The 26,966-nt window shown below is 37.0% G+C and overlaps 1 protein-coding gene across 8 annotated transcripts in view; it reads left to right on the forward strand.

Annotated features, from left to right (window-relative positions):
- The first annotated feature begins 948 nt into the window (after positions 1 to 948).
- The window catches only part of ERICH2 (glutamate rich 2), a 35,859-nt gene continuing 9,841 nt past the window's right edge, over positions 949 to 26,966 (forward strand). The window contains exons 1-7 of one of the 8 annotated variants that reach the window (XM_064484896.1): positions 949 to 1,104; positions 1,229 to 1,274; positions 11,098 to 11,146; positions 11,376 to 11,412; positions 13,548 to 13,643; positions 16,331 to 16,479; positions 19,385 to 19,581. In XM_064484896.1, the coding sequence (XP_064340966.1) occupies positions 1,085 to 1,104; positions 1,229 to 1,274; positions 11,098 to 11,146; positions 11,376 to 11,412; positions 13,548 to 13,643; positions 16,331 to 16,479; positions 19,385 to 19,581 (594 nt within the window). In that variant the 5' untranslated portion in view covers positions 949 to 1,084. Of the gene's footprint in view, positions 1,105 to 1,228; positions 1,275 to 11,097; positions 11,147 to 11,375; positions 11,413 to 13,547; positions 13,644 to 16,330; positions 16,480 to 19,384; positions 19,582 to 26,966 lie in introns of those variants that run through there. The other 7 variants (XM_064484898.1, XM_064484897.1, XM_064484899.1 and 4 more) reach the window with 7 other exon arrangements.

The following is a 26,966-nucleotide window of genomic DNA, read 5'->3' on the forward strand; positions in this document are numbered from 1 at the left end:
CATCTCTATATGTCAGAATTTTATATACTTTATGTCATTCGAAGCTCCCAACCATCTACAAAGGCACATATCCCCTTAGAGAGCGCCTAAGAGGTTAAATAGCAATTATATCTCATATCAGGTGAAATTTGAATCCAGATCTTGTTCCAATAAATGCGCCTCCCTCCTTCAAAACACGTTGCCTGGTGCCTGACCGCATCCCAAGTGGAGAAAAACAACCAATTCTTTCCTAGAAGCCAAGCTTGAGGGACCCTTAGAATTTTCTAATAGAAATGCTCCCTATGCTCTTCTGTGACCAAAGCAGTTTTTAAAGCAGTAAAACCTTCCACGGTCCAATGTCAATTTCACATCCCAGGACTTGGGCCCTGCTAGTGGGAGAAGAGGGTCCCTGGTTCTAATCATTCAAATCTGATCTCTGGAGAAACGAGTCCGAAGATCCCCCTCACCCCCGGAAACCCATAATCTTCTTGAGGTGACCTAAGGTTGGGGGACCAAGTCCTGCAGGGGACATTTGTTCATCCAAATCCAGGGACAATCCTCTCTCCCAATTCAAGACATCGTTTACTCCATAGGTTTAAAGCACTAATGAGGCCACCCGACTTTTTCCTCTCTTCCCGCTAAGAACAGAAGCAGCTCTGGACATCGAAATTCCATCTCCCCTCATTTTGCCCTTCTCAAAGTGACCAGTGCACGTGCAGACGAGGGTCCGAAGGTGTATGCACTCAATTCTCTGCCTGGTAGGATCCCTCTAACCTTCGGCCTCTGCAGGACCTGGGTCACTGGCTTCCGAGACTCGCGGAAAGTAATCAGCCCCTGGCCCCGCCCCCTCGCGGCCCCCGCCCCCTCGCGGCCCCCGCCCCCTCGCGGCCCCCGCCCCCTCGCGGCCCCCGCCCCCTCGCGGCCCCCGCCCCCTCGCGGCCCCCGCCCCCTGCCCCGGGAGCGCCCCGCCCCTTCCTCTTCTCTTCTCAGCGGTGGGGCTCCTGTTGTGCGCGGTCTGGCCTCCTTGGCAACGCGGCGTCTACCGCTCCACGTTCCCAACACGGAGCCGACCAGGAGCTGCTCTGACTTTCTGTCTACTCTTCCTATGGTCGGCGTGAGAGGCGGGTAAGAGGCGCCGCGTCGACCACGGTCGCACTCTCCCCTTCCCCGCGAGCAGCTTGACCCAGCCCTCTCCTCAGACTCCCCCAGGCCCGGCGCCTGAACCCGCAAACTTCTCTGCCCACTCCAGGTTCGGGCTCTGGCGCCCCACGGCAGCCGAGGCGGCGCGCGAGAAGGTAGGATCCGGTACACCTCGTACTTGGCGTCCTCCTCTGGCTGTAGTCGGGCACTGAGGAAGGGATACTTGAGTCTCTGTGGGTGTGCTAACTGGGCAGTTCTGACAGGCGTGTCTACACCATCATTCTCTGATCTGCCGATTCGCACGCGCCAATTCCTCCACCCCCACCCCCCCCACCCCCCAAAAAACAATGAAAATGGCCAATTTCCATCCCAGGGCTTCCGGCAGCTTCCCTTGAGCCTCAGGTACCCCCTTCCCGTTTTTTCCTTAACTTTTCTTTTTTTTTTTTTTTTTTTTTGGAAACGGCTTAATGGCCAATAGGAGCGAGCCAATGGCTGTAGCTACTACGTCATTACTCGCTAGACGACTTGCTCGACCATAAAAAATTTCTGAGAAATTTGAACAAATCTTTAAACTTCCCGGGGCCTTCTTTTCATCTTCTGTAAAATGAGGGGCTTGGACAACGGATCACTTCTGAGGTCAGTTTTCAGCCTTCTATGAGAGAACGAATTGACTTGAGATTTCCAAAATCAAGATACTGTGGTCTTTTGACTGAAACTACGCTACACTGTGCCTCTGTAGCATCTAAATTAACACGTGGCAGAATTACAGATTTATCGTCTGGCTTCCCAGAGGGCACAGGTGAACTGGATGAATCTGTTCTTTACCCCAAGAGACCCCTGGAAGTTGCTTTTTTTTTTTTAAAATAAATCTGAAAAAGACACTGAAAGTGTCTTTTGATTTGTTACAGTCCCCTAAAAACCGGATATAATGATTCCCCAAATCCACCTTGTTAATTTTTTTTTTCCAGTTGAAGCTTTGGTTTTTTTTAATCTCAGGAAAGCAACAGCACTGCTTTTTCAATGTTAAGAGTTTACCAGAGCTGAGTTCCAACACATTTGTAGGGATTCCACTACATCACTCTATAGAATTCCAGTGCTTCCTACCCCCACCCCTCACTACCACCATTTGAGCTCAGTCTCCAATGTTTTCTCACCCTTCATTGCCCCATCCAGACTCAATTGTGCACGTAGAACTGGCTTCCTTAGAATTCAATTTCAGCACTGTCCTTGCTAGGCTGTGAGGAAGAGGAGGAGTTGTAATTATAATTGTATTAGGAGATAGATACTATTATTTATTATCAGCTATTTATATTAACCCTCACAGTAACTCTCTGAGATAGTGTTTTTAACCTCATTTTACAGTTGAGGAGAGTGAATCATGGAGAGATTAATGCTAAAGATCACACAGTTTGCTGGGATTTGAACATAGGCAATCTGACTCCAGAGCTGGGCTGCTAGCACTACATTATGCTGTAAAGGAAATATATAAAACTTATAGGTAGTCATTTTTAAATATGAATGTAAGTGATAGTCTCTGAAACCATTTTTATACATGTTTCAGACTATGCAGTGAAATATTGCCCGCTGTCCTGTTTCCCCACTAAGCTTCTCTGAGATGGACAATGGTGCTTAATCAGCTCTGTCGCTCCTTCTTACAACAATTTCAGGCCCTGAGCATGTAACTATTTATAAAATCATTCTTTGCCTATTAGAATAAAAGGTAGCTTATAAAAACAGTACAACAGGATAAAATAATTGCACATATGGGATGAAGAAAAAATATATTTTTCAGTATTAGAAGAGAAACCTAAAATGAGAATTTTGTGAAATTTGAATTTTAAATATGGGTAACTCATTTTATAAAAGTTTTTTTTTTTGAAGCTTTGTAGAATCCAGATAGAACCTATTTGGCACTATTGGCTGCTAGTTAGTGAGTACTTAATCCGAGAGGAGTGGGGTATGAGATGGTTTACATTCTTTTTTGGTACTAAGTCTTTATAATCTGGTGTGTATATCTCAAGTGAACTAACCACGTTTCAAGTGCTCGGTTGCCACATACGGCAAGTGGCTACCATACTGGACAGCAAAGCTCTAGTTTAGTATGTTCTTTTCCTTTGCTTTCTTGTTTTCTTCTTTCCTGTTCCATTTGTTTAACAAATATTTATTGAGCACCAATTTGTATGACATGGAGTGCACTAGGTACTAGAGATTTTTTTTTTTTTTTTTTAAGTGGCTTGAATTTATCTGTTCTTTGAGGCCAAAAAACTAGCTGAACTAATTGGGCTGTTGACTGGGGTTTTGGTTGTTGAGAGAGAAAGTCAAGTTTCCCTTGAAGGCTAGAGCTGTATCACCTAAAACTTAAGAATTGCTGGGAGCCTCATGTTTTACACCATGTGTAGAAAATCTGTCTGCAGTGAAAAAGAAGAATGAGGCCCACCTGCAGGGAAAAGCTGAGGCGAACAAGGGAAAGCCCCCGTGCAAGCCCCACCCCACTCCCTGACCACACCTGTAGCCACTGTGTCCTGATTTCCACAGAGATAAGTATTCAACTCTTGGGTTCTATGAGCCAGCGCTTCCTTTTTTGTGCTTACGCTACCTTGAGCATGGTTTCTGTAACTTGCAACCAAGAGTCCAGGCTCATACAGCCAAGAAGCCAAAACCTATGACCTTTCTTTTAGAAATGAGCCCATGATGTCCCCCACCCTGCTGTGCCCTGAACCCCAAAGTACGTGTTTATTACATAATACACAGAATATTTTCAAACATATGTAATCATATAATTATGCCTTTTCAGTCATTTTGTCATGAACATTTTATATACTTAACCTAAGTAGATACATTCATGTTCTGATTAATACTATCCCATCTTTCTATATAATTCTTTCAGTACTTTTTTCCTTAATAAAAATAAATTTATATCTGCTTTTCCCCCCTCTTAGAATCATCCCTCCCTATTCTATGGGCCTTTCTTTTTCACTATAAGAGCATTCTAAGCCAGTTAAATTGCTTTATATCATTCCAATGGTTTTATTCAATCAGTATCTGCATACCTTTAAAGTGGTGCAGCACCCACACTCATGAGTAAGAGCCAGTCTCTGCTCTCCAGAAACTTATATCCTGGTGGTACAGTCATTCTACCATAAGCTATATGTGCATTTTCTTGATGGATTCTTTTCCTGTACCTTTTTTTTTTTTTTTTTCATCCTGCTTCTTAATTCTTAAATGTTAGTATTTCCCAGGATTCCATCCTTGGCCTTTTCTTATTCTGCATGGCCCATGCCATCCATCTCCACTCTTTCACAGCTATCTCATACATCATCTTCTCTCTTGAGTTCTAACTCTCTTTTCAGTAGACTAGAACACTTGATTTCAGATGACTACAGGTATCTCCAACTCAGAGTTTCCAAAACCAAACTTATTATCCCCCAGAATGTACTCCTTTCTTGGTACTCATCCTGGCCATCCAATCTAGAACCATCAAAATCTTTTGTTCTCCCTCACTTCTATGCCCATGGACTCTTAGTTTCACCTCACTTTTTGTTCCGAGTGTACCTTCCTGGCTTTGGACATCATTTTTTCCTTGGAGTGGGGTTTGACAGACTTTTTCTGTAACAGGCCAGATAATAAGTATTTTAGGCTTTGTAGGCATTACAGTCTTTGTTGGAACTTTTCAACTCTGCCATTGTATCTTGAAAGCACCCACTGACAATGTACAAAGAAATGAACATGTCTGAGTTCACATACAATTTTATTTATAAAGATAGGCAGTGAGTCATATTTGGTCCATGGATGGTAGTTTGCCAAGCCCTGCTTTGGGCTGTTGTTTGGACCAGCCTCTTAACTGGTCTCTCCACCTTCCATTCCCTCACAGGTGGAGGAAAATATCTGTTAAGGAAATGCACATAAGCAAAATGTAGACAGATAAGCACAGAGTGATGGAATGACTGTACCACCAGGATAGGCTTCATCTGTTGCCATTCTCTAACACTCTGCAGGACTACCTTCCTTCCTGTTGACTGACCACTTGACCCTGACTTGGTTAAGTAAATGCCACCTTCAAAGCCTGACTCAGTCTGGCTTCCCACTGCAGGTAGAGTTGGTCACTTCTTACTCTGTGCTGCCACAGCCTATGTTAACTCTAGTGTCCTGGCTCTTATTACGTGATAGCAGGTGTGTTAGCCTCTTGTGGTTTCAAAGAGTAGGAGCCACATTAGTCAAGGTCTCTTGGTTTCAAATGACAAAACAACTCCAGCTTGTTTTGGCAAAAAGGGAAATCAGTTGGCCCGTGGTAAAGGCAGAGGTTGAGCTGGAAACAGGGGCTCAGATATCAGGGATGTCTGTCTCTCCCTCCCACTCCACCCCCCGTCCCTGTCCCTCTCTCTCTTCTTCATCTCTCATCCCTGATTCTTTTGTATATTCTGCTACACTCTCAGGGTGCTTTTCCCCTGAAACCTAGAACCATGGCTGCTGGGAGCTCTGCACTCATATTCTCTTCCCTTTGTGACAGTTCCACTTGGAAAAATCTCTGAGGAAGATTGTGATGAGCTTAGCTCAGATCACAGGCTCAGCCCTTGGTCCAGTCCCTGTGTTAGCTTCTGAATTACCATGATTGGTCTGTCTTAGGGTAGTACTGCTCTTGTGTTTGGGGAAGGCTGAATCTGTCAACCACATAAGGGGGAATGGGCTATAGGCAGACAATATTTTATTCAAGGGATATTTGCAGAAATTAAAATACTTGGGGGAGGATGGCAAACCCAGAGAAAAGGCCTCAGAACTGGATTCTGGAACTGGAAGGATGTTCAGGGACAGCTCTTTTGACTGGACTGTCTCTCCATCTATCTTTCCAATTCTGCCTCCTCTGCCTTCTGACTCGCCTTGGATATCTCCAGTCCATGAGCTCCAAGAAGAAGGGATTTGACTGATCCTGTTTGGGCAGTATGGAAATTACATTGGAGCCCCTAGAAGGAAGCATTTAGTATAGTACTTTGAGGCTTGGTCTGTTCCACATACATAGGAAGTTAGTACGTGTGTCCCCAGAGCTTATTAAAGACATATCTGATACATAGTAGGTGCTCATCAAAGGTTTGTTTTAAATAGACATTGAATATTACATGAAACTTGGGAGTTAGCCTGTGTTCCTGTTACCACCAGGATTTTTGAAAGACATCAGGAGAGTCTGCCCATGTACCAAAAGCCAGAGGGCGCACCTGGTAGAGACTCAAAGTGCTGATGAAATGAATGTTGTGATGTTAACATTAACTGTAATCAGTGGTTATGAATCTACAGGGTGTGCACTTACATACTGTTCTTTCTGAATACCATGACCCCAATTTGAATAGGCACCACTGGGTAGAGAAGAGAATTGAAGTAGCACAAAGCCAACATGAAAGCTCACATGTGTGTAAGAGGTGAATAAACAAAGAGGTGGGCACAAATAGTATTGCAAATTTTAAGTTGTGTTTTTTTTTAAATAGATGATACATTTATTTTATTCCAATTTCAAGAGGAACAACAGATGTAAAGTAAAAAGCTCCCTCCCACCTTAGTCCTGCAGCCATCCCTTTTTCCTCCCCAAGAGTCAACCAATACTATGTTTCTTTTCTGAAAGCATTTCTTTTCAGAAATATTTTTTGCATATTAATAGTCATTTGAAAAAATACATATTATCTGTGCAATGGCTGTACCTTATTCAGATCAATTATCAGTCTCTGCTTTAAGTATACCTGTGTTCTTGATTACTCTTTTTCCCTGGAGTCAGTGGTCGTTCTAAGCAAGTATCATTACTTTGATTTATGTGATTAATTAATTAATTAAAAGTCCTTAGAGCCAGTCTGCTTGTCTCAGTAACAATACAGCCCCCTTTTTGTTTCCCTAAGCAATCTTAGCCCCATAGGACATCTTTCCAGTTCTTTTTTAGATAAACCATCTAGTTGTTTCTACTGGGCCCCTCCTATATGCTAGGCACTATGCTAAACACTTTACTCAGATCATCCTATTTAATCCTTAAAATGAGCCAATGAAGTTGGCACCATTGTGATCCCTGTTTTACAAATGAAGGAACGGAGGCCCACAGAACTTGAATAACTTACCCAGGTTTGCAAGGGAAGTGGCAGAACTGAGATGTGAACCCAATGTCTTTCACTCAAGAGCCTCAACTCTTTTTTTTTTATTATTAAAGTATAGTTGATTTACAATATTGTGTTAGTTTTAGGTGTACAGCAAAGTGATTCAGTTATATATATATATTTTTCAGATTATTTTCCATTGTAGTTTATTACAAGATATTGAGTATAATTTCCCGTGTTGTACAGTAAATCCTTGTTGCTTATCTTTTTTATGTATAGTAGTGTATATCTGTTAATCCCATCCTCCTAATTTATCCCTCCTGCACCCTGGTTGGTAACCATTGATTTATTTTCTCTGTCTGTGGGTCTGTTTCTAAGATATATAGATTCAATTCTATTATTTTTTAGATTCCACATGTAAGTGATACAGTATTTGTGTTTGACTTCACTTCGTATGATATTATCCAAGTCCCTCTGTGTTGCTGTAAATGGCAGTATTTCATTCTTTATTATGGCTGAGTAATATTACATTGTATATATTGTATTCCACTGTGTGTGTGTGTGTGTGTATACACACCCCATTTTAAACCATTTGTCTGTTGATGGGCACTTGGGTTGTTTCCATGTTTTGGCTATTGTAAATAGTACTGCTATGAACACTGGGGTGCATGTATCTTTTCAAATTAGAATTTTCATCTTTTCTGGATATTTATCCAGGAGTGGAGTTGCTGGATCATATGGTAGCTCTGTTTTTAGTTTTTTCCATAGTGGCTGCACCAATTTACATTCCTACCAACAGAATACGAGGGTTCCTTTTTCTCCACATCCTCTCCAACATTTATTATTTGTAGACTTTTTAATGACAGCCATTCTGACTGGTGTGAGTTGATACTTCATTGTGGTTTTGATTTGCATCTCTCTAATAATTAGCAATGTTGAACATTTTTTATATGCATCCTGGCCATCTATATGTCTTTGGAGAAATGTCTGTTTAGGTCTTCTGCCCATTTTTGATTGAGATGTTTGGTTTTTTTTTTTTTTTTTGATATTGAGTTATATAAGCTATTTGTGTTTTGGATATCAACCTCTTGTCATCACATCATTTGCAAACATTTTCTCTCATTCCCTAGGTTGTCTTTTCATTTTGTTGATGGTTTCTTTTGCTGTGCAAAAGCTTTTAAGTTTGATTAGGTCCCCTTTGTTTATTTTTGCTTCTATTTCTTTTGCCTTTAGGAAACTGATCTAAGAAAATATTGCTATGATTTATGTTCGAGAATGTTTTGTCTTTTAGGAGTTTTATGGTGTTGTGTCTTACATTTAAGTCTTTAAATCATTTTAAGTTTATTTTTGTACATGGTGAAAGGAAGTGTTCCAGTTTCATTAATTTACATGTAGCTATCCAGCTTTCCTAACAGCACTTACTGAAAAGACTGTCTTTTCTCCATTGTATATTCTTTCCTCCTTTGTGGTAAATTAATTGACCGTAGGTGTGTGGGTTTATTTCTGAAGAGCTCCAACTCTTGAGTATTACTCTCTACTGCAGGCCCCGCCCCACCAAGAATTCAATTTTATGAGAGGAGATTAAATGAACATTTTCCTAGGCCAGAGCTAGCAGAGACTGGGTTTCCACCAAGGATTGGGATCTGCACATCCTAGGTTTTTCTTTATCAGGTGAAAATGAGAGGAGAATTATATGCATTGACGTTTCATCCAGGTAAAGGGTAGAATGTAGCAATCCATAAAGATCCTAGGGCTGGAAAGAGAAGAAAGCTCTAAATATAAAGAGGATGTCTAACCAGACATATGGGTACCCACAGGATTGTGGAAATTTGTAGCATGAAAGTATCTCTCATGAGAGGCCACCTCAGATATCTTTTGTTAAGGCCTTCTTTGGTTCATTTATTGGATTGTTTCAGCTCCTGAGCTCTACTGCCCTAGAGAATCAGGAGTAAAATTTTTCATTTATCCTAGAGTTTGGTCTTCTACAACAGTTTTTCCCAGAAAGAGGCCTTGCTTTTCTGAAGGACTTTAGCTCTCTCTCTGAGCTTCTCATAGGGATAATCAAATTAATAACATATATAATATCTGGCTAGATCAGAAAACAAAGCTTGAGGCAAAAGTTTATGTATACTGCTTTACTCCAGAGTGCAAATTGTTACCAAAGGCAAGTTCATGTGCCCAACACACCTTGAGGCCAAACAAACTGGAACATGAGTTTGGAGCAAAGAAAGGTTTATTGAAGGGCCAAGCAAGGAGGATGGGGTGGCTCCCTGAAGGTTTTCAGCAAAGCATGTTTAAAGGCCAGGTAAGGGAGAGGGTCATAGGGTACGTGATCAGCTCATGCACAGTTCTCTGATTGGTTGATGTTGAGGTAACAGGGAGGTCAACACTATCAACCCCTAGGTGCCAGAGGTCTGGGGACCAAGTGCTTTCGATCATCAAGTAGTTAGTTTCTTCCCTTGGGTGGTGGTTTTTAGCATATATCTGAAATATACATAAGATACTATGCTCTGGGTACTTCAGAGAGGAGCTACAGCAGAGGGTATGGTTACAAAATCAGTGTGAGGGAGATTTAAAAAGAGAAAAACTTAATGCAAAATAGTGAAGCTTCTCCTTTATTGTCTATAGTTTTGGCCCTGAATTTTGTATTCCAGAAATCCCTAGGTGTGTACTACTAATAATTTTTAAAGCCTGGCTTGGGATCTGGGGACAAATGTTAGGGGAGGAGAGGGCAAGTGAATTATTACTTACGAAAACTTTAAGTGTGGCATCTCTCACACATTAAAAAAAAAAGCCCAACACCTTGAGAGTTTATTTTTGATCTTTACGATTAGAATGGAATTGATTCAGATATATAAAGAAATAAATTGTAGGCAATTCAGTCTATATAGGCCAACTTTAAAAAGGTAAACATTCACAGAGAAAACATTGTAACTTGAAAATATTAATAAACCCATGACGGAACGTATAAGGTAAGAATTGTATTTTAAAATGTATCTTTGGATAAAATCAAAGGTTAATTTTTAAATGCGTTTGTTGAAATAATATTTTATTGAAAATACTGTTTCTTGAAATATCATGGAAAAATATCTTGTTCTGGCTAATACACACTCTTCAAAGGTGTTTTTCATAACATGGATGAACTGGGGTGTGGCAGGTGGTTTGGGTTACATGTTGTTTTGCTTTGTTAAAGTGGGAGGAGAAAAGCGGTGTTAGAAACATACACCACGCTCAATTTATGGTTTCTGGGGTCAGCTCTGTAGGAAAGGGGAGCCCTCAACCTGCCATTGGTTGTGTTTGGATCTACATCTAGGGTCCAAGTTACGTAAAACCAAAAAGGTAATGGAGAATTAGAGGCTAATTTAATATATCACTTTCCTAACATATAAAATTATTCCTATACTCTTTTTACATAAACTCCAAGGTGAATGGGAAGAAGAGGAAGGGTTGATTCCTCTAGAATTTTTTTTAAACTAATTTCATTATCCAGACAAATGATGGTTTGTTTTTTTTTTTTTCACTTAGGATGAAAATAATGCTGCTAAATACAAAAGGAAAATATGTGTTTACTACCATGCCAACAGACTGAATACTGCATTTTTTTTACTAGTATTTATAATAATAAATTTATACTAGTGTTTAAAGACTTGTGAAGTAAATAGTTTGGTTTTTGTAGGAATTATCTAGACAAGACAGATGCTGTGAAGGTAAACATATAAACTATTTTTTAGGATGCTTCACTTCTAATTTACCATCAGTTTATATAGTTTTTGAATAATTGGCTTAAGTATAAAATTACATTTTAGCCTAGATAATAGAAATGTTTATATAAAGGCTATGAATGAATTATTTCAAATACTGCAAACTAAAATAATATTGATAATACTAGTTTTTATTTCTGCTTCTATTTTAGGCACCAAAATATCAACAGAATGGCAGATTGCCAGTGCTTGATCCAAAGGGTAAATGATTTATTACTGAAAAAGAATATATTTGACCACCCTTTTGTCCTGAATATTAAGAAGACAGTCTACTGGGATGGTTGAGTGTGGTTGAAAGACTTAGCAATTAAATCCTTTATTATATTGCCTGTCATTCAAACAGTGCCTAAATATTTGCCAGTCAGGAATTTCTATTAAGAATATCATTATTGGTAAAATACTGAGTTGATTTTTTTTTCTTCTCTTTCAGAAAAAGTGGTGATTGAACCAAATGAGGCAATATCAGAGTAAGATGTCTCTGGCTGTGCATCTGATCTATCACATGCCTTTCAAGCAATTAGAACTAGATAATGCAATCATTTGTCACCCAATTAAATTTGAAAGGCCAGAAATGCATGGATTAGCACTGAGCTTTTGCTTCAGTCAAAGCAATTGTTACTTAGATAAAAGGACATCTAAAATGAAAAAGGAATTTTTATAAAAGTGTAGAGGTGTGGATAATATTCAAATCTGCTTTTAAAATCCTTAAACATCAAGTATTCTGTATTTTACTTATATAATTTTCATTGCTTATTCCTATTTCCCTTTGATACTTGCTCATTTCTTTGAGAATATAATTTTAAATGAATATTTACCTTAAAATCAAACAGATTCTTAATTTACTATGAGAAGAACCATTACTATCAAGTAAGGAAAATAATCACACCAACTAGTTGAAGAGATTGGTGTTAAAAAGAATTATAGTCCATTTTTAATTTGATAGCTAAATATTAACTACCTGCTTTGTTCAAGGCACTGATTCTGATAATTTATGAAAGCCTTTCCTGATATGATCATCTCCAACCCCCTGAAAAAAAACTTCAATTATTTATTCCATGAAAAATTACACTTTGAAAAGTTGATCGTAAAAATATATTCATGGGGATCAACTATTGACAGATTGGTAGGTGCCATTCTGGTGGGATTCTATTCAAATTGATACTGTTTTGACTTATTCTGAATATTATTGGCTAGGGAACATTCTACCTTATGCAGCATATATTTTAATTTTCATATTGTCAAGGGTAAAAATTAAAGTTATGGCCCACCTTGGCTTTTGTTGTAAATTGTATATTAAATATATATTTTTATGTTAAAGAGAAAGTAATGTATTACAGATCAGTGATGGAGAATCTGTGTTTATTACAGATTAAATGATATAGACAACCAGAAAAAATTTAATGCCCCATTAAGTGTATTAATCTAGATGTAATTATGTATTATATATCCTATTACATGGTTGAAAACATTTAAATTAAAAGTCTAAGAAAATTTTAGTAGTCTTTGAGGGAAATATGATATAACTTTCAATAATAATAATGGGAGTTAGTAGTCGTTAATGAAAATAAATTACTGTTGTGTCTGTGAACCCCAGTGTTCTAGACTGTGATGAGCACTGCTGGAATTGGAGCAAGGGGGAATCCACATCCTGAGGATAAACCAGATGCAGTCTGGGCCAGAATAGGAAAGCAGACTGGCTCCTTGTTCTCTTGACCTCATTAATAATTGTATCTGCTTATCAGACTACTTTTTGCAAGGGCAGCATGATCATGTTCCCGCCACGTTACTGGCAGAGAAGAGTTTGAGTTTGGTTGGGTTTGGTTGTTTGGAGTGGGGGAGCTGGAGGGGTGGGTAGGGAGCCAATAAACTTCATAGGTGTGTGACTTTGTCACCTCAGGTACCTCACCCAGACTTGAAGGTAAACAGAGCCAATCCTGGGGAAAAAAAAAAAAGATTAAATAGGAAAACAGAAAATCACGGGGGGAACTTTACTTGGGGAACAGTGTGATTAACCTGCAAAGCTGATGTATTTTCTCTATGTAACTTACATTCCACTCTCCACCTGCCTTCTGGCTCCACAGTGTGACTGGCAAGTGAAATTTCCTACCAGGTCCTGGCCAGGTTAGGGTGGGGAAAACGAGAAGTTTTCTTTCCCCACAAGTTCTTTGCCTTAATCTTCTGATTGGTTCTTCATTCTAATCTGCGTCACAAGGACTATGTGGACTTTATAAACTAGGAGTTCAAACTTCCCTGCACACAAAGCCCAAATCTCTCATTTCCTTTTTTCCTCCTGGATCCCATCAAAGAGTTTATCTACCCAACAGATTGCACTTAATTAGCAAACTATTTTCAACAGTAAAAGTAGCATATGTCTTTAATGCTGGACAAAGTTTTCTAGGTCTTAGACCTTTGATCTGTTGGTTTTTTGGTCAAGCTTTCAAGTACACTTAAAGATGGGAGGGGAAAATTGCTAAAGCAAACCCACAGCACTCAACCCTTTGAGGATGAAAACCTACATCTAAAGGTTATTCCATAATCATATGTTTTATGTCTTCTAAAATGTATGACATGTTATTTTTTATTCCCATTTTTATACTTTAAGTAAATGCCTCTTTAGACGCAGACCAAGATTGGCAAGCAAACTTTCTATGTCACCAACACAGGTCTCTCTAACTGTATCTAAGACAGCCTCAAAAAAGTAAGTTTTAATTAATTTTGTTTCAGGCTTATGTTTGATAAATATAAATCATTTGAAAACAAAGTTTAAAATATAAACTTCTTTTAAAAATTATTAACTCCAATAGAAGTTTGGGGACATTTCATAAACATGTCCAATGTGTTCAACATACTAAGAAATAATTTTTTAATATATATTTTATTTATTTGTTGTTGTATTATCTAATTATTCTATTTTGGTGGAGGTGGGGGGTAATTAGATTTATTTATTTTTAGAGGAGGTACTGGGGATTGAAGTCATGATCTCGGGCATGCTAAGCATGCGCTCTACCACTTGAGCTATCCCCTCCCCAACTAAGAAATAATTCCAAAGTCTAGGTTATCTGCTCTCTAGCATAAATATGTTCCAGTGGGATATCTAACTTGACTGACTCTCTAACCTTAGTAGATACTAAATTAAATGCCTTTCATCTTCAAAGTAAAAATTTGAATCTTTCCTCAATTAAAACTGTATTTAAAGAAAACAGATCTTTTAGAGTCTACTGGTTATCTGTTTTTCTTAAATGGTTAGAGGTACTGTTACCATAAATAATGTCACATTCTCAAGTGAAGTCATCAGTTGAAGAGGAAATTGGAGTTTGGGCCTCTACTACTTTGAAACTATATACAAGAAAAGACTGTCAGAAAGTGAGCAGAAAAGGAGTTCATATTTTACTGTTAAAATGATGATTTTGTCACTTCTCATATGTATTTTTATGGCATATTCACTGCTTCCAAATAGTAATATCCTATCTGTCTTCAGGCCGTTGAGTATGTTGTGTCATTAAGATTATTAAAGGTATTTTAAATTATTCACATACCAAGAACTAGACTAGCTAAATTTCCCTCCTTAGAGATATAACTTAGTGAATATATAATTACCATATTTCGTAGATTCTGAAGCACACACATTTTGTTTGTATTTTAACATCTCTTACAATTGATGGGATCTTAGAGCTTTTTCTTTCTTAAATATCTTGTAAGTATGTCTTGTAATAAGTCAGTATGTCTTGTAATGTGGTATCTTTGCATGGACTTAGAGATTATTATACTAAGTGAACTAAGTTAGGCAGAGAAAGACAAATATATGATATGATTTATATGTGGAGTCTAAAAAAATAATACAAAGGAACTTATTTATAAAACAGAAATAGACTCACAGACATAGAAAACAAACTTATGGTTACCAAAGGTGAAAGGGTTGGGGGAGGGAGAAATTAGGAGTTTGGGATTAACAGATACAGACTACCATGTATAAAATAGATAAATAACAAGGATTTGCTGTATAGCGCAGGGAACAATATTCAATATCTTATAATAACCTATAATGGAAAAGAATATGAAAAGTATATATGTGTGTGTGTGTGTATGTGTATATATATGTATGTAGAACTGAATCACTTTGCTATTGCTATACACTAGAAACTAACACAATATTGTAAATTAACTATAGTTCAATTTTTTAAAAAGAGAGAAACAAATAGATGGTAACTTAGATTCAATGAAATACTGTAATTTGTGGCCGGGGTTGGGGGATGGTGGGAAAGGCAGTAAAGTCTCCTATATAGATTAGGTATTAGAGCATATGAAATCTAGTAATCACTGTGGTGACCTTTGGCTTAATAGGACTCCCACCATGCTAGAAATTGAGTACTAAAATGACTTCTCAACTTTTCATATGTGGGGTTTCTTCTCGGATTCTTTCTTTCACAATTAGAAAATCGGGGAGGGTAGAGGCAGAACAAATGCAAATCATCTTTGCTGTGCATTTTTCATTACCAGAGAGGGATTTTGCTTTAGCAGCACATACTGGGGAAGTGAAGATTCCATTCCCTCTCATAGTATTAAAAATATAACAAGCTGTTCAGCGTATTTGCTAACTCACTGTACAAAACCACTAATTTAACTACTAATGTTCTAGATTCACATTTCAATGGACATAAAACATAGTCATCATAACTTTGGGGGAAAATATACTTTACGTCTTTTTATATCTTTCCATGCAAACTAGAAATTGAATTTTTTAAACTCAGTAAAGGAGACACAGTAAAAGAATATTAAGATGAACTTGAGGTTCTTTTTCCACCAGGGTGGATGCCTGTCTTTGTAAAAAGAGTGGACCACACAAGAATCCTCTGTGTCAATGCATTATCTATTGATGTGAGAATTCAGGCTTAAAGGCTAAAAGGGAAAATTAACCCATTTAAATTTTAGCCATTCAACGAAAAAGCAGGCTGCTTTATAATATGTCCAGGGATTAATATTAGGGTTGGACTCTCCCAATAAACCTAGCATTTCGTAATGGTAAGAACTGACTTACAGACTTAAAGAAAAAAAACCCAGAAGGCATGTATTCCTTAAATAATTTTATTCCGTCATATCACAATGATGTGCCAGAGATATTCATATAACAGATCGCTTAAATGCTCTATGTTAACTCTGAAAAGATTCTAAAATCATTACGCAGTGACAAATGCCTAGTAGAAATAGAATTTTAATCATTAGTAAAAATTATTTTTAATGCTTCTCCACAAAGATAATTGCATTTTAGTTATTTATTGTTGGTGTATTATATTGTGTTTATATTAAATGTATGTGTGTGTATGAATCCATATAAAACCTTAAACATAATTGTGACTTAGAAAAGTATTTTTCCACTCTAACATTTAGGAAGGGCATCTCTTCAAGAAATATTGAAAATAAAGTCTCTTTAAAGAATGCTGAAAACAGAGTATCTTCAAAGAGGATTGAAAATAAAGCTATAGAAACAAATCTACAGTCTAAGCTATGGTCATCTTCCTTCGTAAAAGAAAACACAGGTAATAACATGCTGAAATAATTTGTTTTATTTAAGTAACTGTAGCTTCTAATTCAGCCCTCCTGCTCTAGGACCTTTGAGCTATTGACAGCTTATAGGTCTGGGATAAGTCATGGGAATGAGGAATTTTTCAACCTCGTATACCAGATGATTCCAATACTCAGGTGGGAATCCATGGGTATACATTACATAAAATGATAAGGATAGGTACTAGATTTTTAAAAAAATTCTCCCTTTTTTAATTCAAGTCTAAGTTTACAGTGTTGTGTTAATTGCTGGTGTACAGCATAATGTTTCAGTCATACATATACATACATTTCAGATGAATTGAAATACCTGTGAAAGCATTAACGAATTCTATTTATTCAACATGGTTTACTGAGTGCCAGGCACTTGTTTAGAAGCTGTGGATACAATAGTTAGTAAATTGGCAGTGTTCTTCCCCTTATGAAGTTCAAAAGATAGCCAACTATTAAATAATAATGATAAACAATCACAAACAAGCAAGACAATGACAGGTTGGGATGGGTGCTGTAATGTAAATAAACAGCCCCTAGGAGAGGGAAGACACCTTAGATCTAGGAATCAGGAAAGCTATCTTATGATCCTGAGTGTTTGTTAATTGAATGAGTCCCTGTGACATCACATAAAGTTCTCAATCCCCTATTATGACCATCCCTGGTGATGTCATTGTGATAAGTCGGTGAACAGGCTGGGTGCACATTGGAAGAGTCGGGTGGTTGTGAGCCGATGGCAACTGTAAAGGAAACAGGTAGATGGCCTGACTAGCCCCACCATCCCCCTCATGGAAGGACTTTGTATCCCTTTTGAGGATAGCACTTTTGCTTAGAGTCAACAGTTTGCCCAACTTTTTTTGGTCTGCATTTTCTTAACATTGTCTTCTCTCACACTTTCCTACATTTCCTTATTTTCTTCTTTCTAACCCTAGTGTTTCTACATTATTTAGACTAGCTCATAGCCACACTCCCATCAAAGAAGGCATCTCACAAGACTTCCAGACACTCAGACTCTTACAAGAAGGCGATGATGATAACACAAGTGCAGGTTGCAACTGTGAAGTTCATCTGTAGAGCCAAAGGAGTTGGCAAGCTCAGTAGTGCTTCCCAAAGAGATAATTTTAGGAAACACAGGGTAAACTGTTTAAGCAATTGCTTTAAAAGTGGTATATTTTAATGTGTATTAGAAAAAAATAATACAAGTCTTGGTTAAGAGTATTGACTGTGAAACCAAACTGACTCCCAGATCTACCTTAACTAGTGGTGTGAAGATGGGTGAGTTGTTTAATCTCTCTGTCCCTCAGTTTCAACTATAAATGGGACAAAAATTGTACATACTTCATTGGGATATTGAATTAATGAGTTTATATATGTAGTATTCAGAAGAGTAATGACATAATATTTGCTATGATTATATGTTATTTTATTTAAAAAATACTTCCATCAGTTTCATGGATGATAATATGATCTGGCAAAATTTCTAAGTTAAAAAAGTAGATTCAAAGAAAAGTATTAAGTAAATAGTATAGGTGATACTCTCAGGTGGCAAAATGGATGAAGATAGTATAAGAATTACTGAAATTTGGAAAATGTTCCAGTCGCTTATGCCAGGGAGATTTTACCTCTTAAATATTTCTCTAATATATCTCTTCCTCTCCATCCTTATTTTAACAGTGCTCTATCAACCGTCTATCTCATCTGGATTTTTAAAGAGACTTCTAACCTCTCTCCTTGCTCTTTTTGTTTTTGGTTTCCCCTCAAAGACATTTTCCAGCCTGGTATCCATGGGTTCCTTCAGAAATGCAGAATTGACCATACTTGTTTCCCTACTTAAATCTTTCATGACTAGCCCCTTCATTCTTAGGATAAAGTTCTGACTCCAAGGCTGCTGGGCCACAAGACTCCATTATTAGCTTGCCCCTGCCTGCTCATCTGGTCACATTGGTCACCATTTCAGCCTCAAATTTGACCCGTAAGCAGTATCAAAGTGTTGCTCCACACACATTCTCTCTGCCCTGGTTCATGCTGTCCCCTCTCCTTGGGAAAACTGGTCCTCTCAGGCCAGGATGGGTCTCTCCTTTGATACAAGTCTGTATCACTTGTATGTACTCCCATACAGTGTTACCATTATCCATTGTTTCTGATTCCACAGTTAGAATGTGAGCGAGTGCCCTGAGGTCAGCGATGGTTTATTTTTGTGTTCCTGGGCACTGAATGAGTAATCAGTAGTGCTTATTTTTTATTTTTCAGTCATATATGTTTGGTCATAGGTACTGTGACTTGACATTAATAAAAATTATCAATAATGTTATGTAACATCTGGTTGTATCTAGAACATTTCACATGTATCTTTTCCTATTCTGTGTGTGTGTGTGTGTGTAGAGAAAGGGAGAAAACTTTATTTTCAAGGATCAAAGGAGTGACATACATGCCTAATAATTATTCACTTTTCAACCTCTCCAGTCTTACTTCTACTTTGTAAGCTCTTTATTTCTTTATTTACATTCTTATTAGGGCAATTTAAGAAATTAATTTCTGTGGATAGAATAGCATTGATTTCTTTTTTCTTGAAAGTATTATATTCTTTTCAAACAAAACTGTTCTCCATTAATTACCATTTCAAGCAGCAAACAATTAACACTAACATCCACTCAGTGTTATTGTCTGGCTTTTTCCTCTTTGACTTAGCAGGTTTAATACCTTTTTTTGGAAATGGAAGTCAGGTATGTTTACTGCAGTGCTGTTTAGTCATGAAAAAAAAAAACAAAACCCTCCAGATCAGGAAGACATATAGTAAACATGTACACTAGCTACATTATAATTTAGGAGTAACCATTTTTAATGTTTGAATATTTTTCAATATTTAGTGATTAAATTACATATATTCAGCTTTAGGTGAAATGAACAAAGATGTAATCATTGCAGAGCGGAAGGAAAAGAATGGATATTGCCCTCAGGAGATTGATGATATCCAGTTGTCTGAATCAACAGACGATGATGATGAAGATGATACCGTTGATGAAGATAATGAGGAAGACGGGAACACTAATAAGGATACTCATGCCCCGTTAGAGTTAATGACAGAAGTAAGTTTTACTTGTACGTTATAACTTAAGAAACTTAAAAATACTAAAATAGCTAAATAATGTATAGCCTTAAAGATTGAAAAATAGTAAAAAGACCCTTGCCCACATACAGATGCTTACATGGCTACTCATTTCTCTTACTTTAACCAGGGTAGAGGTGAGAGAAGTTTCTGGAACTGACTTACAGTATTCTGGTAAGGGCAAAAACAAGAACAAGGGAAGTCTGGGCATAAAATTCTTCAAAGACTGCTTTAAGAAAAACTTTCTACTTATTGGGCACATGCCAGTTACCGGGGATATTTAGAAATAAATAAGAAAAGTGTGCCCTTACCCTTGAGAACTAACAGGCACATATTTATATAATGCAATTTTTAATAAAATATGTGCTAGTAGAGGTGTTTGTAAAGTTCTCTGGGAACAGGGAGGATTTAGTGATTAATTGAGAAAAGAAGCAGGAGAAATGGGGTACAGGAAGGATTTTTAGAGGAAATGACATGAATGGAGCTTTAGAAACATAAAGGAAGAGGGACGTGTGGGAACAAATTGAGAAGGCATTCCTAGCATAGGAAACAGCATCGGCAAAAGCACTGAAGCCTGGAATGTCACTCCAAAATTGTACATAAACATTTACTGATAATTCTATGGAGAAAATAGTTTCACCTCGCTTGTTGTGATATCACAGTCTGCCTTTGATGTTACACAACTTCATGTGTATTATGATAAAGAACTTCATAATAGTACATTTACATTTCCCCCTTCTCATCCTTTGTATTATTGTTGTCATATATTTTACTTGTACATTTGCTATAAACCCCACAATACATTGTTCTTTTTGTTTTAAGATGGTCAATTATCTTTTAAAAAGTTTTTTTATTGGAAAATTTAAATTAAAATTTAAAAATTAATTTTTTGAAAGACATTTCTAGTTTTTATTCATAGCTTGTATAGATTCAAATTTCCACCTGGTACTGTTTTCCTTTTACCAGAAAAACTTTCTTTACTATTTCTCATAATGTAGTTCTGCTGGAAATGAATTCTCTCCACTTTTGTTTATCTGAAAAAAAGTCTTAATTTCATTTTCAGTTTTAAAGGACTCATTAGCTGGAGGTTATAGGGGGCCAGATTTTTTTTTTTCAGTACTTGGAAATGTTGCTCCGTTGTCTATTATTTTTGCTTAGTTTCAGACAAAATGTCTGCTGTTATTCTTATCTTTATTTACATGTATGTGTCTTTTTTTTACCATCTGTCACATTTTTTTCATCTGTATCATTATTTTTGGCAATTTGATTATGATGTACTTTGATGTGGCACATTTCTTCTATTCATTGAGATTCTCAGATCTATGAGTTTGTAGTTTTCACCAGATTTGGAAAATGTTTGGTTATTAAGTCTTCAGATATTTTTTTTCTAACCTATACCCACCCTCTCTTCAGCTGGACTATAGTTATGCAATGTTAGACCACCCAGTATTGTCCCAAAGGTCACTGATGTTCCTCTTTTTTCCTGTTTTTTCTATGTATTTTATTTTAGAAATTTCTAATGCTATGTATTCAAGTTCATATTTTCTCTGCTGTTATAATCTGCTATTAAGTCTATCTCTGTTCTTCCCTCCCTCTGCCTCCCTACCCACCTGTCTCTCCCTCTCTTTCTTTCTCTCTCTCTCTCTCTATATATATTCATTTAAGATATCCTGTTTATCATCTCTAGAAGTTTTCTTTAAATATTTTTGTAACTATCATTTCTCTTCTTACCATGTTTGTATTTTCTCTACATTTGAGCATATGGCATGGATTTTTTTTTAACATTTTTTTATTGATTTATAATCATTTTACAATGTTGTGTCAAATTCCAGTGTTTAGCACAATTTTTCAGTTATTCATGGACATATACACACTCATTGTCACATTTTTTTCTCTGTGAGTTATCATAACATTTTGTGTTTATTTCCCTGTGCTATACAGTGTAGTCTATTCTACACTTTTGAAATCCCAGTCTATCCCTTCCCACCCTCCACCCCCCTGGTAACCACAAGTCTGTATTCTCTGTCTGTGAGTCTATTTCTGTCCTTTATTTACGCTTTGTTTTTGTTTGTTTGTTTTTGTTTTTGTTTTTTAGATTCCACATATGAGCCATCTCATATGGTATTTTTCTTTCTCTTTCTGGCTTACTTCACTTAGAATGACATTCTCCAGGAGCATCCATGTTGCTGCAAATGGCATTATGTTGTCGGTTTTTATGGCTGAGTAGTATTCCATTGTATAAATATACCACCTCTTCTTTATCCAGTCACCTGTTGATGGACATTTAGGCTGTTTCCATGTTTTGGCTATTGTAAATAGTGCTGCTATGAACATTGGGGTGCAGGTGTCATCCTGAAGTAGATTTCCTTCTGGATACAAGCCCAGGAGTGGGATTCCTGGGTCATATGGTAAGTCTATTCCTGGTCTTTTGAGGAATCTCCACACTGTTTTCCATAGTGGCTGCACCAAACTGCATTCCCACCAGCAGTGTAGGAAGGTTCCCCTTTCTCCACAGCCTCTCCAGCATTTGTCATTTGTGGACTTTTGAATGACGGCCATTCTGACTGGTGTGAGGTGATACCTCATTGTAGTTTTGATTTGCATTTCTCTGATAATTAGTGATATTGAGCATTTTTTCATGTGCTTTTTGATCATTTGTATGTCTTCCTTGGAGAATTGCTTGTTTAGGTCTTCTGCCCATTTTTGGATTGGGTTGTTTATTTTTTTCTTACTGAGTCGTATGAGCTGCTTATATATTCTGGAGATCAAGCCTTTGTCGGTTTCACTTGCAAAAATTTTCTCCCGTTCCGTAGGTTTTCTTCTTGTTTTATTTCTGGTTTCCTTTGCTGTGCAGAAGCTTGTAAGTTTCATTAGGTCCCATTTGTTTATTCTTGCTTTTATTTCTTCTAGGAGAAAATTTTTGTGATGTATGTCAGATAATGTTTTGCCTATGTTTTCCTCTAGGAGGTTTATTGTATCTTGTCTTATGTTTAAGTCTTTAATCCATTTTGAGTTGATTTTTGTATATGGTGTAAGGGAGTGTTCTAGCTTCATTGTTTTACATGCTGCTGTGCAGTTTTCCCAACACCATTTGCTGAAGAGACTGTCTTTATTCCAATGTATATTCTTGCCTCCTTTGTCAAAGATGAGTCGACCAAAAGTTTGTGGGTTCATTTCTGGGCTCTCTATTCTGTTCCATTGGTCTATATGTCTGTTTTGGTACCAATACCATGCTGTCTTGATGACTGTAGCTCTATAGTATTGTCTGAAGTCTGGGAGAGTTATTCCTCCAGCCTCTTTCTTTCTCTTCAGTAATGCTTTGGCAATTCTAGGTCTTTGATGGTTCCATATGAATTTTATTATGATTTTTTCTAGTTCTGTGAAATATGTCCTGGGTAATTGGATAGGGATTGCATTAAATCTGTAGATTGCCTTGGGCAGTGTGACCATTTTAACAATATTGATTCTTCCAATCCAAGAGCATGGAATATCTTTCCATTTTTTAAAGTCTTCTTTAATTTCCTTCATCAATGGTTTATAGTTTTCTGTGTATAATTCTTTCACCTCCTTGGTTAGATTTATTCCCAGATATTTTATTACTTTGGGTGCTATTTTAAAGGGGATTGTTTCTTTACTTTCTTCTTCTGTTGATTTATCGTTAGTGTAAAGAAAGGCAACTGATTTTTGAACGTTAATTTTGTAACCTGCTACCTTGCTGAATTCTTCAATCAGCTCTAGTAGCTTTTGTGTGGACCTTTTAGGGTTTTCTATATATAGTAACATGTCATCAGCATATAATGACACTTTTACCTCTTCTTTTCCAATTTGGATCCCTTTTATTTCTTTCTCTTGCCTGACTGCTGTGGCTAGGACTTCCAGGACTATGTTGAATAGGAGTGGTGATAGTGGGCATCCTTGTCTTGTCCCAGATTTTAGTGGGAAGCTTTTGAGTTTTTCACCATTGAGTACTATGCTGGCTGTAGGTTTGTCATATATAGCTTTTATTATGTTGAGATATGTTCCCTCTATACCCACTGTGGTGAGAGTTTTTATCATAAATGGGTGTTGAATTTTATCAAATGCTTTTTCTGCATCGATTGAGATGATCATGTGGTTTTTGTCCTTTCTCTTGTTGATGTGATGTATTACACTGATTGATTTGCGTATGTTGAACCAGCCTTGTGTCCCTGGGATGAACCCCACTTGGTCATGATGTATAATCATTTTTATGTGTTGTTGGATTCTATTTGCTAAAATTTTGGTGAGGATTTTGGCGTCTATGTTCATCAGTGATATTGGCCTATAATTCTCTTTTTTTGTAGTGTCTTTGCCTGGTTTTGGTATCAGGGTGATGGTGGCTTCATAGAATGAGTTTGGGAGTATTCCCTCCTTTTCGATCGTCTGGAAGAGTTTGAGAAGGACTGGTATGAGTTCTTCTTTGTATGTTTGGTAGAATTCCCCGGTGAAGCCGTCGGTCCTGGACTTTTATTTGTAGGGAGGTTTTTAATTGCTATTTCTATTTCCTTTCTAGTGATCGGATTGTTCAAGTGTTCAGATTCTTCTTGATTCAGTTTTGGTGGACAGTATGTTTCCAGAAACTTGTCCATCTCCTCTAGGTTATCCAGTTTGGTTCCATATAGTTTTTCATAATATTCTCGTATGATATTCTGTATTTCTATTTTGTTTGTTGTAATTTCTCCATTTTCCTTTCTTATTTTGCTAGTTTGTGCTCTCTTTTTTTTCTTCTTTGTGAGTTTGGCCAGAGGTTTGTCGATTTTATTTACTTTTTCAAAAAACCAGCTTTTGGTTTGGTTGATTTTTTCTATGGTCTTGTTAATCTCTATTGTTTTTAATTCCTCTCTGATCTTTATTATTTCCTTCCTTCTGCTGCTTTTTGGGGCTTTTTGTTCTTCTTTTTCTAATTCATTCAGGTGGTGGGTTAAATTGTTAATTTGAGATTGTTCTTCTTTTTTGAGGAAGGCCTGTATTGCTATAAACTTCCTTCTTAGCACTGCCTTTGCTGTGTCCCATAGGTTTTGAGTGGTTGTGCTTTCATTATCATTTGTCTCAAGGTATTTTTTAATTTCAGCTTTGATTTCCTCATTGATCCATTGTTTTTTCAATAACATATTGATTAATCTCCATGCTTTCCTTTTTTTCTCCTTTGTTTCTCTGTTGTTGATTTCCAGTTTCATGGCATTGTGGTCAGTAAAGATGCTTGAGATAATTTCTATCTTCTTAAAATTGTTGAGGTTTCTTTTGTGCCCAAGTACATGATCGATCCTGGAAAATGTTCCATGTGCACTTGAAAAGAATGTATATCCTATTTTTGGGGGGTGTAATGCTCTGAAAATATCCACCAAATCTAGTTTTTCTATTGTAGTATTTAATTTCTCTGTTGCCTTGTTTATTTTCTGTCTGGAAGATCTGTCTAGTGATGTTAATGCAGTGTTAAAATCTCCAACTATGATTGTATTCCCATCAATATCCCCCTTTATCTCTGTTAGTAATTCTTGTATGTACTTAGGTGCTCCTATATTGGGTGCATATATATTAACGAGTGTAATATCCTCATCTTGTATCACTCCTTTAATCATTATAAAATGTCCTTCTTTATCTTTCTTTATGGCCTTTGTTTTAAAGTCTATTTTGTCTGAAATCAGTACTGCAACACCTGCTTTTTTGGCTTTTCCATTTGCATGGACTATCCTTTTCCATCCTTTCACTCTCAATCTATATGTGTCCTTCTCCCTAAAGTGGGTCTCTTGTATGCAGCATATTGAAGGTTCTTGCTTTATTATCCAGTCTGCCACTCTGTGTCTTTTGACTGGAGCTTTTAGTCCATTAACATTTACAGTAATTAATGATAGATGTGTGTTTATTGCCATTTTGAACTTATCTTTGCAGTTGAATTGGTATATCCTCTTTGTTCCTTTCTTCTTCCTTTTGTGGTTTGATAATTTTCCTTTGTATTATCATGGATTTTATTTAATTTTTGTGACTCCTTTGTAAATTTTTGGCTTGTGGTTACCCTTTTTTGTAAATCTGTCAACCCATTACTATAACTGTTTCTATTAAACTGATAGTAACATGATCTCAAACCCATCCTACTGTTAAAAAAATTTAAAAAAGAAAGAAAAAAATATTCTATATTTCCCTGCCTCCCTCTCCCACTTTCAGTGATTTGTATGTCTTCTTTTATAATTTCATGTTTACTTTATTTGTAGTTCATGAGTTATCACCTTTCCAGTTGTGTGTTTCTCATTTCTGTAGCATCCTGCTGCTTTTCTATTTAGAATAGCCCTTTCAATATTTCTTTTAGCATGGGTTTAGTGTTGCTAAACTCCTGCAGCTTTTTTTTGTCTGTGAAACTCTTTATTTCTCCTTCTATCCTCAAGGATAGCCTTGCTGGATAAAGGATCCTAGGCTGCATCTTTTTTTCATTCAGGGCTTTGAATATATCTTGCCACTCCCTTCTGGTCTGTAGTGTTTGTGTAGAGAAATCAGCTGAGAGCCTTATGGGGGTTCCCTTGTAACTTTTTGCTTTTCTCTTGCTGCCTTTAGAATCATTTCTTTATCCTTGACTCTGGCCATCTTGATTATGATATGTCTTGGTGTGGGTCTATTTGGGTTCTTCCTGTTTGGGACCCTCTGAGCTTCCTGTACTTGGATATCTGATTCCTTCTTTAAGTTTGGGAAGTTTTCAGTCATGATTTCTTCAAAAACCTTTTCGATCCCCTTTGATCTTTCTTCTCCTTCTGGGACCCCTATTATGCGAAGATTGGGATGCTTTATATTATCCCATAGGTCCCTTATGCTATTTTCATTATTTTTTATTTGCTTCTCTTGTAGTTCTTCTGAATGGGTGCTTTCTATTGCCCTGTCTTCTAGATCACTAATTCGTTCCTCTGCATTATCTAGTCAGCTTTGCACAGCTATTAGATCATTCCTCATCTCTGTCAATGAGTTTACCCATTCTACTTGGCTCTTCTTTATAGCTTCAATTTCATTTTTGACATATTTTATATCTCTAAACACTATCTCTTTTAATTCCTTCAGCAATTCGATCACTCCTTTTTTGAAATCTTGATCTAGTAGGCTATCGATGTCTATTTCGTTGATCTTTCTTTCAGGGGATTTCTCTTGTTCTTTTAATTGGGAAAGGTTTTTCTGCTTCTTCATCTTGCTCATAGCTCTTTGTCACTGTGGTTTATGGAGTATCAGTTGTTTATTTTGGTCCTTAAGGATTTTATCTATCTGATGCCTATTTAGGAATAGAACTTAGGAAAAAAAGAAAAAAAAAATAAGAGAGAGAGAAAGAATTTTAAAAGAAGGGAGAAAGAGGGTTTGAAAACAGTGTATAAT

The sequence above is a fragment of the Camelus dromedarius genome, chromosome 4, assembly GCF_036321535.1.
Source record: "Camelus dromedarius isolate mCamDro1 chromosome 4, mCamDro1.pat, whole genome shotgun sequence".
NCBI lineage: Eukaryota > Metazoa > Chordata > Mammalia > Artiodactyla > Camelidae > Camelus > Camelus dromedarius.